Here is a 15,600-nt window from a genome sequence, read left to right as displayed (position 1 = left end):
ACAGCTGCAGCTCCAACTGGACCCCTATCCTGGACCTTCCATATGTCACGGGGCGGGGGGCGGCATTACGTAACAATAAAGGAATCAGTTGTCTAAGAAAACAACATATCTTAATGTGGATACACCTAACAATAGAGCTTCAAACTATGTGAGGCAAAAGTTAATAGAACTGAAAGAATAAAAACAGAAACAAATAAATATAGTCAACTGATCAAAGGAACAAAGAATATAAAAAAGCAAAGGTAATCTCTTCAACAAATGGTGCTGGAGCAACTGGACATCCACATGTAACAAAGTGAAATCTAGACACAGACCTTATACCCTTCACCAACATTAACTAAAATGGATTATAGGTTTAAATGTAAAACATAAAACTATAAAACTTTTAGAAGATAAAACTTAGATGATTTGGTTATGGTGAAGATTCTTTAGATACAACGCAAAGGACATGATCTGTTGAAAAATATAATTGATTAACCTAAGTGTCCATTGATGAATGAATGAAGACAAGGGACACATACAATGGAATACTACTCAGCCATAAAAAAGAGTGACATCCTGCTGTTTGCAACAACATGGATGGGCCTTGAAGGTATAATTCTAAGTGAATAAGTCAGATGGAGATGGACGAATACTGAATGATTTAACTCACATCTAAAACAAATAAAACAAAAACAAACGCATAGAGACAGAGAACAGATTAGTGGTTACCAGAGGGGAAAGGGGGTTGGGGTAAAGAAATTGGTGAAGAGTCTACTGTAGAGTGATGGGTGGTAACTAGACTTGGGGTGATCACTTTGTAGTATATACAGATGTTGAATTATAATGCTGCACACCTGAATCATATAATAAAAAATGGATAAGCTGGGCTTCATTAAAACTTCTGCTCTACAAAATATAATCTCAAGAGAATGAGCAGACCACAAACTAGAAGAAAATAATTGCAAAACACACATCTGATAAGACATTTATGCGGAAACCATACATCTGATAAAAGAGTTTTCTTCAGTACAAAGAACTCCTCACGTTCAATTAGAAAATGAACAAGCCAATTAAAAAATGGGCAAAACATGTGAATAGACCTTTTGCCAAAGAAGATATATACATGGCAAGTAAGCATATGAAAAGATGTTCAACATCAAATGCCATTAGGGAATTGCAAATTAAAACAAGGAGATACTAGTACACATCTATTAGAATGGTCAAAAACTGGACAACTAACAATGGAAAATGCTGGTAAGAATATGGAGTAGCAGGAACTCTCCATTCATTACTGGTGGGAATGGAAAATGGAACACTGGAAGACAGTTTGGCAGTTTCTTACAAAACTAAACACATGGGAGTTCCCTTCATGGCGCAGCAGAAACAAATCTGACTAGGAACCATGAGGTCGTGGGTTCGATCCCTGGCCTCACTCAGTGGGTTAAGGATCTGGTGTTGCCGTGAGCTGTGGTGTAGGCCAGCAGCTCTAGCTCCGATTGGACCCCTAGCCAGGGAACCTCCATATGCTGTGGGTGTGGCCCTAAAAATACACCCCCCCCAAAACACAAAATACTGAACATACTCTTACCACCATACAATCCAAAACTTGTGCTTATTAGCATTTACCCAGAGGGGCTGAAAATCTGTGTCCACACAAAAAGTTGTACATGGATATTTAAAGCAGCTTTATGCATAATTACCCAAACTTAGAAGCAACCAATATATATATATATTTTAATAGCTGCTTCAGTATCACATGTAAATTCCTGGGCCAGGGACTGAGTGTGAGCTGCAGCTGCAGCAACACTGACTCCTTTAACCTACCACCCAGTGCCTGGGATTGAACCCAAGCCTCCACAGCAACCCAGGCTGCTGCAGTTGGATTCTTAACCCACTGTACCACAATGGGAACTCCAATCAAGATGTTCTAAATAGGATTTCCCATCGTGGCTCAGCGGTTAACAAATCCAACTAGGAACCATGACGTTGCAGGTTCGATCCCTGGCCTTGCTCAGTGGGTTAAGGATCTGGCGTTGCCGAGAGCTGTGGTATAGGGCACAGTTATGGCTTGGATCCCATGTTACTGTGTCACTGGCATAGGCCAGTGGCTACAGCTCTGATTAGACCCCTAGCCTGGGAACCTCCATATGCCATGGGTGCAGCCCTAAAAGGACAAAAGACAAAAAAAAAAAAAAAAAAAAGCTCTTATGTGGTATATCCATACACTGGAATATTATATTCAGTGCTAAAAAAAGTCATTAAGCCATGAAAAGACATGAAGGAAAGTTAAATGCATGTTACTAAGTGAAAGAAGCCAGTGTCAAAAGGCTACATACAGACTTCTGATTCCTACTATATGACACTCTGGAAAAGGCAAAACTATGGAGACAGTAGAAAACTCAGTGGTTGCCAGAGTTTGGGGAGAGGGAGGGTTGAATAGGCATGGGAGATATTTGGGGCAGAATCCATAGAATATACAACCTGAGTGAACCCTAATGTAAACTATGGACATTGGGTGATAAAAATGTGTCAATGTAGGCTCATCGATTATAATAAATGTCACTGTGCTGGGGAATGTCAATAGTGGAGAAGGTTGTATGTTGGAGACAGAGGGAACTCAACTTTCAGCTCAATTTTTCCGTGAACCTACAACCGCTCTAAAAAAAGTTCATTTAAGAAAAGCAAAAAAAAAAAAAAAAAAAAAAAAAAAACCACCTGATTCTGGAAAATTATTGCCTATATAAGCAACCTGTCTCAAGGGCTTCTTGAAATTTAAAAAATATTTTTTTTTGAAAAATATCTCCTACAAGTAATAGTAGGAGATTTGGGAAGGGCTGCTTATTTGACGTTAAAAATATGACCAATGAAACACATTAGTGAAAAGAAATTAATCTTAACTGCTCACAGAACAAGACACAGCAGAACACAGGCTGAAAACTACTTAATGATTCTTAAAACCAAACAAAAATTTAAAAAACCCAAAACCAAATAACTTTTCCAAGGCAGGCAGGAATTTGGCAATTTTTTTGTTGCTGTTATTGGTTCCAAGAGAAAAATGGCATTATAGAACAAAAAATATTTAGTATTTCATGATTGGTTATTGTTTTGTTTATACGATAGAGTAATAAATCTATTTTAAATATCTGGCTAATTTATCTCAATACATTGGTCTTATTTATTAGATTGCCACCCAAATAAGACTAGGCCCCCCCTTTTTTCTTTTTTCCCCTAGAAAAATAAGGTTTGGAGTTCCTACTCTAGACTACTTAGGGCTTCCATACAATAAGTGGAACCATTAATACTGAAGCTTCTGAGTCCTGGCTTCAACCTGTTCACTTTTCAGGTGAGGCAGATACCTATGAAATTAATTTGGATAATTTACTTTGTTGCTTTAATAAGGCCCAAATTACTTGGGTTATTCATCACAGCTTTCTGTGAGAGGACAGTTGCTCTCAATTAGCCATTAGATGCTGCTGCTTTTTTCCCCCCCCCTTCCTAACTTCCTCTTTCTCCAACCCCCTATTCGTCTTTCTTTTTGAAACTTAGGTCCTTATTTTCATTAACAAAATAGATCTAGGCCTCTTTCCTATCGCAGTTTCTAAAACTCTTTAAAGAGATAACAACTTGAATTCCAGTAGTTTTATGAATTTACTTATGAAGTGTTTTCAATTAAATGCAACAAAGGTGGATATTTTAATAACTTTATATGTGAAGTTTATTTTCAAAATGCAGTGGTAGGCGTCTTCTTTGGAGATTACTCAAAATAGGAAATACTGGTCAAAAATTACGCAGCATGGAGCTCCCGCTATGGTGAAAGGGGAAGCTCTAAGACGTAGGTTCAATCCCAGGCAGGGCACAAGTGGGTTAAGAATCAGGAGTTGCTGCAGCTGCAGCTTGGGTCGCAACTGAGGCTCAAATCTGATTCCCGGCCGGGGACCATATGCTGCGGGGTGACCAAAAATGGAAAAAAAAAAAAAAATAGAATGTCCTATGCTATCCCTTTAAGCCCAGTGTATATTTTTCTGATTTAGGTGTTTGAGTTCCTTTGTTACCTTGCAAGGTACTAGAAGAAAAAACATTTTATACATTCATTTCAGCCTAATAAAACCCAACACTGACTGTTAAAATCTCTCAATTCACTCCCTATCAGCTCTTTTTCATGCTGTTTCTAAGAGTCTCATTTTCTCTTTCCTTCTGCTATTCCCACCGCTTTTTTTTAAGTTCCACATATGACTGCAATCCAATGGACTTCCACCGTCTTGTCTTTAACCATTCCTTCCCCTTCCCGCAGGGGAACATTTAAGATACTTAACCACTCCTTCGCCAAAGTAAAAGAACGCGAGAGCCTGGCCACCCGTTTGGTAAAAACGCATTCCCCTACACTACATATCTCTTCAATTTCTCCTCTCCTCAGCCAGTGAAGCCTGGATCTCAACTTGCGCTCCCCCACCCTACTCCTACCGGCAACCTCATCGCTACTGCCTGTCCCTCTGAACCCAAGTTCTTCCCAGGCCTCCCGTTTCCTAAGAGAAACACTTGTTTTTCAGGGCCTTAAACGCTAGCACCCACTTTCTTCCTCTTCATCAGACCCCTGGCCCTGCGTGCCTCCTCACCCGAACCCTACCTCCACCACCCGCGGCCACTCTTCCCCAAGCGCCACTTCCGGATCTCCGGTGTCTCCACTTTACCGTTCCGCCCACCTCCCCGGCGCACTTCCTAGAGCTTTGTCCTAACCTCTAGCGGGGTCGGAGCCGAGACGCGGCCTGGCGGAGAGCAAGAGTCTTTTCCTAAAGACCCACTGACTGGCTTCTCGATCCTGAGAACTCCGTTCCCGCTGCGGAATCGAGTGGTGGACGTGGAGGGACAGCTTATTTCGAACACTCTGCGGGGCACACCCGGAAGTGGCGCCCTAAGGGAGCTGCGCCGCCGCTGGAGGCGGGTGCCAGGTACCGGGAGGTGGAGGAGACGCCACGGTAATTGTTGGCGTGAGTGTCAGGGGTGTAATACGACGGGAGGCCAAAGCCGGCCAGCTTCTGGCTCTGGTTCCATGGTGGTAGGTCCGGCTGGGTTCCGGGAGACGAGGGCCTCAATGAAGCGGCTGGGCTGGTTAAGGGGTGCGGCGGCCAAAGGCGAGCCTGCTTCACTTCATTCTCCTACTCCAGGGGACCCGCTTTCTTTAGGTCACCACCTTTTCTACCCCACTCTTTTTGCCAGGCGAGTTGAGGGAGTTGTAAGGAAAAAGAGCCTGGAGCAGAATCCACCTGAGTATTCTCTACTTCTTGGAGGAGGCAGCGGCCGCTTTGGTGCGGACTGTTGCTTTTCGGCCTCTTCAGCTCGTCTTGAGAAATGCTTTTTTCTTTGCTGCAGTACCAACTCAATTACCTCTAATGTTTCTGTCTTTACTCCCCTCAGCTTCTGACTTTGACGACTCTGTACCTTAAAGGATGTTAGAGTCATATGTGACTCCAATTTTAATGAGCTATGTGAATCGCTACATCAAGAACTTAAAGCCGTCAGATCTACAGCTTTCACTATGGGGTGGAGACGTGGTTCTCAGCAAGCTCGAGTTAAAATTGGATGTGCTGGAGCAGGTAAGCAGCGTAGCTGTCATTGATTGGAAGCATTTTCAGCTTGTTTTGAAGCCATCTGTTCTTTCCTGCACTTTGACTTTATGCTCTAAAAACTTAGTTTTTCTGCGGGCTACCTTGAAACTAGAGACATTCCTTTATAGAAAAAACTTTTTTTTAATGGTTTGTTGCTAGTGATGGATTGTTAGAATCATAATCCCACAAGTTGCCTCGACATATAGGAAAACAGTTTCATTGTTCTTGTCAGAATTTTTCACCCTGTTTACTCAGTTCTCAAGCATTACCAAATATGCTAATTTTCATTGCCAGGATTCTGTATGATGCTGGAAAATACTCTCTTTTTCCTTTTTTGGGAAATGGAAGGGTCTGAAAAACAGCAAGATCAGATCTTGAGGAAAGTTCTTTTAGTAGGAAAAATATTATTACCCATGGCATCCTCAGAATATTTGATAGACACAGATTGAGAATGCCAGCATAGTTGAAAACTTCTTAATCACTTTTAGTTTATTTTTTTAACGTGAGAATGGTCTGATGCAAATAAACTGTAACTTCAAAATTCACATACTTGTTAATTCATTTAGTACATTTATTATTAACATATGCCAGAGAACTATCAGGCTTGAGGATACAGAAATTATCCCTGGAAACCTAGAAGACTCAGAGACTATCTGTTGTTTAGGAGATAAGGGAAGATAATCTGATGGTGATGTTATGGATAATTTATATTCCACTGCTTTCTCTGTTACTGAATAATCTAGTGTTAACACTGAGAAATAGTATTCTTGGTTCCTTACCTTTCTTCTTTCCAAGGTTGATTGTCTTTATATTTTCATTGTTTTTTTAATGAGCACAAATCCTAAGTATACAGCTCAGTTTTTTGCATATGCATGTATACCTTTGTTACCACTATCCAGATCAAGAAATAAAATATTTTCCGCACCCCAAAAGGACCTCCTGTGCCTTGTTGTAATTAGTAACCCCACCCCTAAAACAAGTGACTGCTATTCTGACTTCTGTCAACATAAGCTTCTTCAGCCTGTTCTTGGACATTAAATAAATGGGAATCATTTGTGTCTGAATTCATTTATTCCACATTATGGGTAAGATTAACCCCGGTTTTTGCATGAACCACAGTGTATTCTTGTGGTATTCCATTGCATAAAGAGCTGTAATTTACTTATTTATTTTCCTGTTGGTGTGCATTTGGGTTGTTTCTACTTTTGGCTATTACAAGGACAACTCTTATGAACATTCTTGTATTGGACATAGGTATTGATTTCCCTTAGCTGCATACCTGGGAGGTAGGTAGGCATTTATTTAGCTTTAGTGGATATTGCCACATTGTTTTCCGAGTGGTTGTACCAATTTACATTCCCTTTTCTCCACACTTTCTCCAGCATTTATTGTTTGTATACTTTTTTTATCATGGCTATTCTCATTATAGTTTTGGAGTGAGGTGCTATCTCATTGTAGTTTTGATTTTCATTTCTCTAGTAATTAACAAATGTTGAGCATTTTTTCATGCGCTATTTGGCTGCTTGTATGTCTTTGGAGAAATGTCTGTTTAGATCTCCTGCCCATTTTGGATTGGATTTTTTTTTTTTTTTGATACTGAGCTGCATGAGTCATTTGTGTATTTTAAAGATTAATCCCTTGTTGCTTGTTTTGTTTGCAGAGTCTCTCCCATTCTGTGGGTTGTCTTTTCGTTTTGTTTATGGTTTCCTTTGCTGTGCAAAAGTTTTTAAGTTGAATTAGGTCCCATTTATTTATTTTTGTTTTTATTTATCATTCTAGGAGGTTGACCCAAAAAGGTATTACTGAGATTTATATCAGCAAGTGTCTGCCTGTGTTTTCCTCTAAGAGTTTTATAGTATCCGGCCTTATGTTTAGGTCTTTAATTGATTTTGAGTTTATTTTAGTGTATGGTGTTAGAGAGTATTCTAATTTCATCCTTTTGCATTTGTAGCTCTCCAGTTTTCCCCAGAACCACTTATTGAAGAGACTGTCTTTTTTCCATTGTATATTCTTGCCTCCTTTATCATAAGTTACTTGACCATGGGTGCGTGGGTATATTTCTGGGCTTTCTATCCTATTCCATTGATCTTTCTGGCTTTTGTGCTAGTACCATACTGTTTTAATGACTATAGCTTTCTAGTATAGTTTGAAGTCAGGAAGCTTGATTTCTCCAGCTCCGTGTTTCTTTCTCAGTATTATTTTGGCTATTCAGGGTCTTTTATGTTTCCATACAAGTTAAAAAAAGATTTTTGTTCTAGTTCTGTGAAAAATGCCATTGGTAATTTGAACAGCTGATTTTAGTATATTGACTTTTTTGGTGGTCATTTCTGATTTGACTAGTAACTTGGTGGATTCTTTTGGGTTGTCTATGTATACAGTCATGTCATCCGTAAATAATGACAGTTTTCTTTCCAGTGCTTAAACTTTTTTTTTTTTTTTTAAGTAAATTGCTGCACTGCGAAGTAGAGATCTTGAAAATAGACATTCTTTTTTTGTTCCCAGCTTCAGTGGGACAGTCAATATTTTACCATTAAGTATGTTTGTTGTTAGCTGTAAATACTTTTTATTGGGTTAAGGGTATTCTCTTCTATTCCTGATTTTCTAACAAGTTTTTAAAACCATGAATGGATGTTGAATTTTATCAAGTATTTACATTTAATGAGTTAATATTGTCTTTTGTTAACATGGTGAATTGAATTGAATTTTCAGATGGGAGTTTGCATCCCTGAAATAGACCTCACTTCTTATCTCTTCTCTTTTTTATGTATGGTTGGATTCTATTTGTTAACTTTTTGTTTAGTTTTTTTTTCCACCTATGTTTATGAATGATACTGGCCTGTGATTTTTTTTCATCATGTCCTTATCAGGGTTTGATTATCATAGATAGGCTGACCTTGGCCTCTTTAAATTATTTGAAGTATTTTCTCTTTTCATAATTCCTGGAAGAGTTTGAGTAAGATTGGAATTTTTAGGTTTTTTTTGAGGGGGTAAAATATACATAACATAAAACTTACCATTTTAACCTTTTTTTTTTTTCTTTTCTTTTCTTTTTATGGCTGCACCTGCCTTATATGGAAGTTCTTGGGGTAGGGGTCAAATCAGTTGCGTCTGATGGCCTATGCCACAGCCACAGCAAGGCCAGACTGGAGCCGTATCTGTGGCAATGCTGGATCCTTAACCTATTGAGTGAGGCCAGGTATCAAACCTGCATCTGCACAGACTCTATGTTGGGTTCTTAATCTGCTGAGCCACAACAGGAACTCCTTTTTTTTTTTTTTACCATTTTTGATTATACAGATCTGTGTCATTGATCTGTTTACACTGTTGTGCAACCATCACCACCACCCATCTCCTGAACTTTTTCAGATTCACAGACTGAACCTCTGTATCTAGTAGGCAATAACTCCTCAGCTCCTGGCAACCATCTTTCTACCTTCTATCTAAATGAATTTGCCTACTCTGATACCTCATAAGGGGAAATACACAGTTTTTATCCTTTTGTGATTAGCTTATTTCATTTAGCACGGTTTGTTCAAGGTTCATTTGTGTCATAGCATGTGTCAGAATTTCTTTTAAAGACTGAACAGTTTTCCATTGTGCGTATATACCACATTTTGTTCATCCATTCATCTGTCAGTATACATTTGGGTTGCTTCCGCCTTTTGGTTATCGCAAACAATGCTGTTGTGAACAAATCTCTGAGGTCCTGCTTTCAGTTTTTTTTTTTTTTTTTTTTTTTTTTTTTTTTTTTTTTTTTTTTGCGTATACACCCTAACATGGAGTTACGAGATTGTATGGTAATTCTGTTGATTGCTTTTAGGAATTGACATACTGTTTTCTACGTAGCTACACCATTTTGCTTTCCTACCAGCAGTGCACAAGGGTTCCACTTGTTCCATGTCCTCACCAACACTTGTTTTTGGATTTTAGACATCCTAATCAGTGTGAAATTTATCTCATTGTGGTTTTAACTTGCCTTTCCCTAATGTTGGAGATGTTGACCATTTTTCCATGTGCTGTTGGCTATTTGTATGTCTTCTTTGGAGAAATGTCTGTTCAAGTCCTTTGCCATTTTAAAACTGTTTTTATTGTTGTTGTAGAGTTAAAGGAATTGTTTATATATTGTGGATATCATTCCCATATCAGATATGATTTGCAAGTACCTTCTCCCATTGTAGGTTGCCTTTTGACTCTGTTCATAGTGTCTTTTGAAGAAACAAAGTCTTAAATTTTGATCAAGTCCAACTCGGAATTTTTTCTTTAGATGCTTGGTCTTCTGATGTTATATTCAGGAAATCATTGCCAAATCCAGTGTCATGAAGCTTTGTTTTCTTCTAAGAGTTTTATAGAATTAATGCTCACATGTACATCTTTGATCCCTTTTGAGTTAATTTTTTATTCATGGTATAAAGATCCAACTTCATTTTTTTAAATTACTTAATGAATTTTTATTACATTTATAGGTGTACAGCAATAATCACAACCAAATTTTACGGTATTTCCATCCCAAACCCTCATCCCCCCAACCCCCCAACCTGTCTAATTTGGAAACCTTAAGTTTTTCAAAGTCTGTGAGTCAGTATCTGTTCTTCAAAGAGGTTCATTGTGTCCTTTTTTTAGATTCCACATGTAAGTGATAGCATTTGATGTTGGTGTATCACTGTCTGACTGACTTCACTTAGCATGATAATTTCTAGGTCCATCCATTTTGCTGCACATGTTCATTGCAGCACTATATACAATAGCCAAGACATGGAGACAACCTAAATGTCTGTTGACAGACGAGTGGATAGAGAAGATGTGGTACATATACACAATGGAATATTACTCAGCCATTGAAAAGAAAGAATGGCATTCGCACCAACTTCATTTGTTTTCTGCGTGTGGTTATTCATTTTTCCCAACACTGTTTGCTGAAGACTATTCCTTCCCTCTTGAATGATCTTGGCATCTTTCTTAAAAATCAGTTGGCCGTAGATATGTTTATTTCTGCTCCCTCAGTACAATTCCATTGGTCTATATGTCTGTCTTTATGTTAGTATCACATTGTTTTTCTTTTTTCTTTTTTGTCTTTTTCAGGGCTGCACCTGCAGCATATGGAGGTTCTCAGGCTAGGGGTCTAATCAAAGCTGTAACCACTGGCCTGCATCACAGCCACAGCAACGCAGGATCCAAGCCATGTCTGCAACCTACACCACAGCTCACGGCAATGCTGGATCCTTAACCCGCTGAGCGAGGCCAGGGATCAAACCCACAACCTCATGGTTTCTAGTCGGATTTGTTTCTGCTGCGCCATGACAGGAACTCCAGTATCACATTGATTTGATTACTATAACTATATAGTAAGTTTTGATATTGGGAAATGTGAAATCTCCAACTTTTTTCCTTTATTTTTTAAATGTTAGGAAAAATTAATCATGAAGCCATATGGGTCTGGAGTTTACTAGTTGGAAAGTTTGAAATTCCTCATTTAAGCAGATATAGGACTATTAAGATTTTTCTTCTTTTGCTAGTTTTGGTTAGTATTTTTCAAGGAATTTCTCCATTTCCTCAAAATCAAGGATCAGCATTCATTCAAAATTGGGCCTAATTTTGCAAATAAAATTTTATCAGAGCTTAGCTATTCTCATCTATTTACATGTTGTCTGTGGCTGCTTTTGCAAACTAAAATGACAGAGTTAAGTAGCTGGAACAGAGTCTGCATGGCTCGTAAAAGCCTGAAATATTTACTGTCTGCTTCTTACTGAAATAGTTTTCTTGCCTCTGTTTAGATTGTCATATTTAAAGCCATAAATTTGGGCTTTGTTTTTCATTTTTTCATTTTAAAATTGTCTTAAAATATAGGAACTTATTTATTTATTTATTTGTCTTTTGTCCTTTTAGGGCTGCACTTGAGGCATATGGAGGTTCCCAGGCTAGGGGTCTAATCAGAGCTGTTGCTGCTGGCCCACTCCAGAGCCACAGCAATGCCAGATCTGAGCTGCCTCTGCAACCTATACCACAGCTCACGGCAACACCAGATCCTTAATCCACTGAGTGAGGCCAGGGATCGAACCCACGACCTCATGGTTCCTAGTCAGATTTGTTTCTACTGTGCCACAAAGGGAACTCCTAGGAACTGTTATGATATCCTCTTTTCATTGCTGATACTAGTAATTTGTATTTTCATCAATGTTGCTAGGGCTTTGTTAATATTTGCAAAGAAACAACTTTTGAATTTTTTAATTGTATTTCTGCTTTGTCATGTATTTTTCCTCTTATTATTATTTAAAAAAATAATTTCCTTCCTCTTTATTTAGATTTGATTTGCTCTTGCTTCCTTTAGATTCCTTAGGTGGAATCTTAGTTTATTGATTTTCTTCAAATTTTTCTATTCAAATATATGCATTGGATACTATAAATTTCTCTTTAGCCATCTATTTAGCTTTATCACCCAGAATTTTATATGTTGTCTTTTCATTATTATTCAAAAAATTTTAAATTCCGCTTTGATTTCTTCTTTAATCCGTGGGTTATTTAGAGGTGTGTTGCTTAATTTCCAGACATTTAGGGAATGGTTTATTATCTTTCTGTTGTTGATTTCTAGTTTAATTTCATTGTAGTCAGTACATTCTCTATATGATTTCGATCCATTATACTTCATGATTTCATGTGGTCTCTTTTTATAAATGTTCCATGTATAATTGGTGAAAAATGTTTATCCTGCTGCTGTTGCTTTATTGTTCCATAAATGTCGGTTGTTTCAAATTGTTTATTAGAGCTCTTTAGATCTTGGAGTTCTTGTCATGACTCAGCAGAAACGAATCTGACTAGCATCCATGAGGACACAGGTTCCATCCCTGGCCTCTCTCAGTGGGTTAAGGATCCGGCGTTGCTATGAGCTATGGTGTAGTTTGCAGACGTGGCTCAGATCTGGCGTTGCTGTGGCTATGGTGTAGGCTGCAGCTGCAGAGGTGATTTGACCCCTAGCCTGGGAACCTCCCATGTGCCATGGGTGTGTCCCTAAAAAGACCAAAAAAAAAAAAAAAACCAAAAAAAACCCAAAAGTTTCTTCAGATCTTGTAAATCCAAATGGATTTTCATTATCTGCTTATTCTGTCCATTACTAAGAGATTCATGTTAATGGTTAACATCTCCAGCTGTGCTTGTGGATTTATCTACTTCCCTTTTATAGTTGTGTCAACCTTGGCTTTATATATCATGAAGTTACACTGTTAAGTTCATATAGATACAGTATTGATATCTTATTTTTGAATATATTTTAAAAATCATTCTGAACTGTGTCCCCATTTCACTCTAGTAATTCTTCTTGCTTTACAGTCTTTTAAATTACACTCTTTAAAAAATTTCATTTATTTCCCTAAAGATTACAAAGTCAGTATTTGACTTATTGGAATCTACTTTAAATTAGCATTCTTACCATTTCCTGAATAATCTTAAAATTATTTAACTGCATATGCCCTATTCTTCTGCCTTTTTTTGGTATTGTGGTCCTTTTTTTTTTTTTTTTTTTTTTTAAATGGCTTCACCTGTGGCATATGGAAGTTTCTGGGCTAGGAATTGAATGTGAGCTGCAGCTTTGACCAGTGCTGCAGTTATGCTAACGCTGGATCCTTTAACCCGCTGCAAGGGGTGGAGGATTGAACCTGTGCCTCTGCAGGGACTTGAGCTACTACAGTTGGATTCTTAAACCACTCTACCACAGTGGGAACTCCTTGTTAGTTTTTTTTTAAAAAATGCTAAAAATTTTTTTTAATTGGAGTATAGTTGATTTTCAGTGTTGGGTCAATTTCTGCTGTATGGCATAGTGACCCAGTCATCCATATAGATACATTCTTTTTCTCATACTATTGTCCATCATGTTCTACCCAAGGAGATCGGATATAGTTCCCTGTGCTGTACAGTAGGACCTCATTATCCATTCTAAATGTAATAGTTTGCATCTATCAGCCCCAAACTCCCAGTCTATCCCACTTCTTCCTCCTCCCCGCTGGCAACCACAAGTCTGCTCCCTATGTCTGTGATCTGTTTTGTGGATAGGATTATTTGTGCCATATTTTAGATTCCGTGTATAAGTGCTGAAGAGGGTGTGAGAAAAGGCTTTTTTTTTTCTGTTAGTGTTTGGTTAGTCATTCAAATGATTACCAGCATTCTTATGATACCAAGATGTTTAGTTTGATTCAGTTGTCTTTAAACTTCTCCTTAGGAAAATACAGTTTGTGTCCATAGACTGCAGTCTTGGTAGTTATTTCACTAATGTGTCATTGTTACACAAGTCAGGGGTAGAGGTGGAAATTTCATTGGATCATTACCCGAAAGGATATATAACCAATGGAAATGTATTCAGTGTTCATAGTAGAAGAATAGATTCACTAAAGAACAAGGGCTCTGGCATCATATTTTTCAGTTTCGAGTCATGGTCTAGATGAGTCATTTTAAAAGTTAACTTGACCTTTCCATGCCTCAGATTTTTCATCTGTAAAGTGGTTATAATGTATTTACTTCTTGGGGTACTTAAAGTGATTAAAAAATTGCATGTAAGTTAAGTGCTTAAAACAGCTTAAAACTGGTACATGGTAAGTGCTCAGTAAATATTGCCTTCATTATAGACACTGATCAAGATAAAATTTATCTTGTTGATTAATGCTTGAAGAAATGATACGTCTAAAATTAATGAACTAATGAGAACTATTTAAAAATTGTGACTTTTTTTTTTTTTTTGTCTTTTTGCTATTTCTTTGGGCCGCTCCCGTGGCATATGGAGGTTCCCAGGCTAGGGGTCCAATCGGAGCTGCAGCCACTGGCCTACGCCAGAGCCACAGCAACTCGGGATCCGAGCCGCGCGTCTGCAACCTACACCACAGCTCAAGGCAACGCCAGATCGTTAACCCTCTGAGCAAGGGCAGGGACTGAACCCGCAACCTCATGGTTCCTAGTCGGATTCATTAACCACTGTGCCATGACGGGAACTCCATGACTTTCTTATTAGAATAGTGGAAATAGATTTTTAGTATTCTGCCTTTAAAAAAACCTGTGAAGACATAAAAGAGGCTGATATATTTGTAATAGTAGTATCTTTATATTGATTGCTCTTCGAGTCAGACAGTATCCTAAGCACTTGATATAAATTCATTCATTTTAATCCTCAAAGACACTGCTATTACTCAGTTTTATAGGTAAAGAAACTGAGGCATAGATTCATTAATACAAGTTGTCTTTTATCGTTGTACTAGTAAGTAGCAGAGGTAGGATTAAATCTTTGTGGGCTGGCTCCGAAATTTTTGGTCCTAACCACTTTGATGTACTGTATACATTTAGCTATATTGCTACTATGCTGCTAAACCGAGTAGGTGGACAATTCTTGGATGAATGAATAGCTTAATATTTATCTTAACTTTCACAAGTCCAGTTGTAGTTATTGTAAAAATGTGATTGAAGTATAGTCCAAATACAATTTTTTCTTCTGTTGATTTGTAACAAACTTTATCTGATGGTGAAAAAATTTAGTATCAACTGATTGTGGTGACATTTGTGTTTTCATTTCTAACCCTTTTAAAAAGTAATAATGGAAACCAGTCAAAACATTTAAAATTTATTACCAAATAATGTCCAGGTGCAGTCTTTAATTATGCTTATTTAGTAAGTTTTTTTTCATAGTTGATCAGTTTTTATTTTGTCAGATCATTCTAACTTTAATTTGGTACCCCCTTTCAACTTGCCTTAAAACCCTATTCTGTTGGATTAAAATACATTTTGAGTACATATTTTTAGGTGGAGATTTTAAACCATATACCATTCCATTATCTCAATTACTATTGCTGTCTACTACTGTCATTACTGTATATGAGCCGAAATCATATACGAAGTATTGCTATTATTTTCATTTAACAAAATAAGAAACAGGGGCCTCGTCAGGCTAAGTACCATATTAAATATAACTTGCACAATAAGTTTTTATGGTTTATCAGTAACTAGCTTTACAAGTTATTTGATGCTACTTTTTGATGACTGGTAA

The 15,600-nt window shown here is 37.8% G+C and overlaps 1 protein-coding gene across 15 annotated transcripts in view; it reads left to right on the top strand.

Annotated features, from left to right (window-relative positions):
• The window catches only part of VPS13B (vacuolar protein sorting 13 homolog B), a 735,231-nt gene continuing 723,583 nt past the window's right edge, over nucleotides 3,953-15,600 (top strand). For 8 of the 15 annotated variants that reach the window (XR_002343694.1, XR_002343693.1, XM_021090606.1 and 5 more), the window contains exons 1-2: nucleotides 4,771-4,955; nucleotides 5,395-5,573. Coding sequence is in view for 12 of the 15 variants with exons in the window: in XM_021090606.1 (XP_020946265.1) it covers nucleotides 5,427-5,573 (147 nt within the window). In the remaining 3 variants the exon portion in view is untranslated. Of the gene's footprint in view, nucleotides 5,036-5,394; nucleotides 5,574-15,600 lie in introns of all 15 variants that reach the window. The other 7 variants (XM_021090605.1, XM_021090609.1, XM_021090604.1 and 4 more) reach the window with 6 other exon arrangements.

This window comes from Sus scrofa, chromosome 4, assembly GCF_000003025.6.
Source record: "Sus scrofa isolate TJ Tabasco breed Duroc chromosome 4, Sscrofa11.1, whole genome shotgun sequence".
Classification (NCBI taxonomy): domain Eukaryota; kingdom Metazoa; phylum Chordata; class Mammalia; order Artiodactyla; family Suidae; genus Sus; species Sus scrofa.
This window is presented reverse-complemented; position numbering and strand designations above follow the sequence as displayed.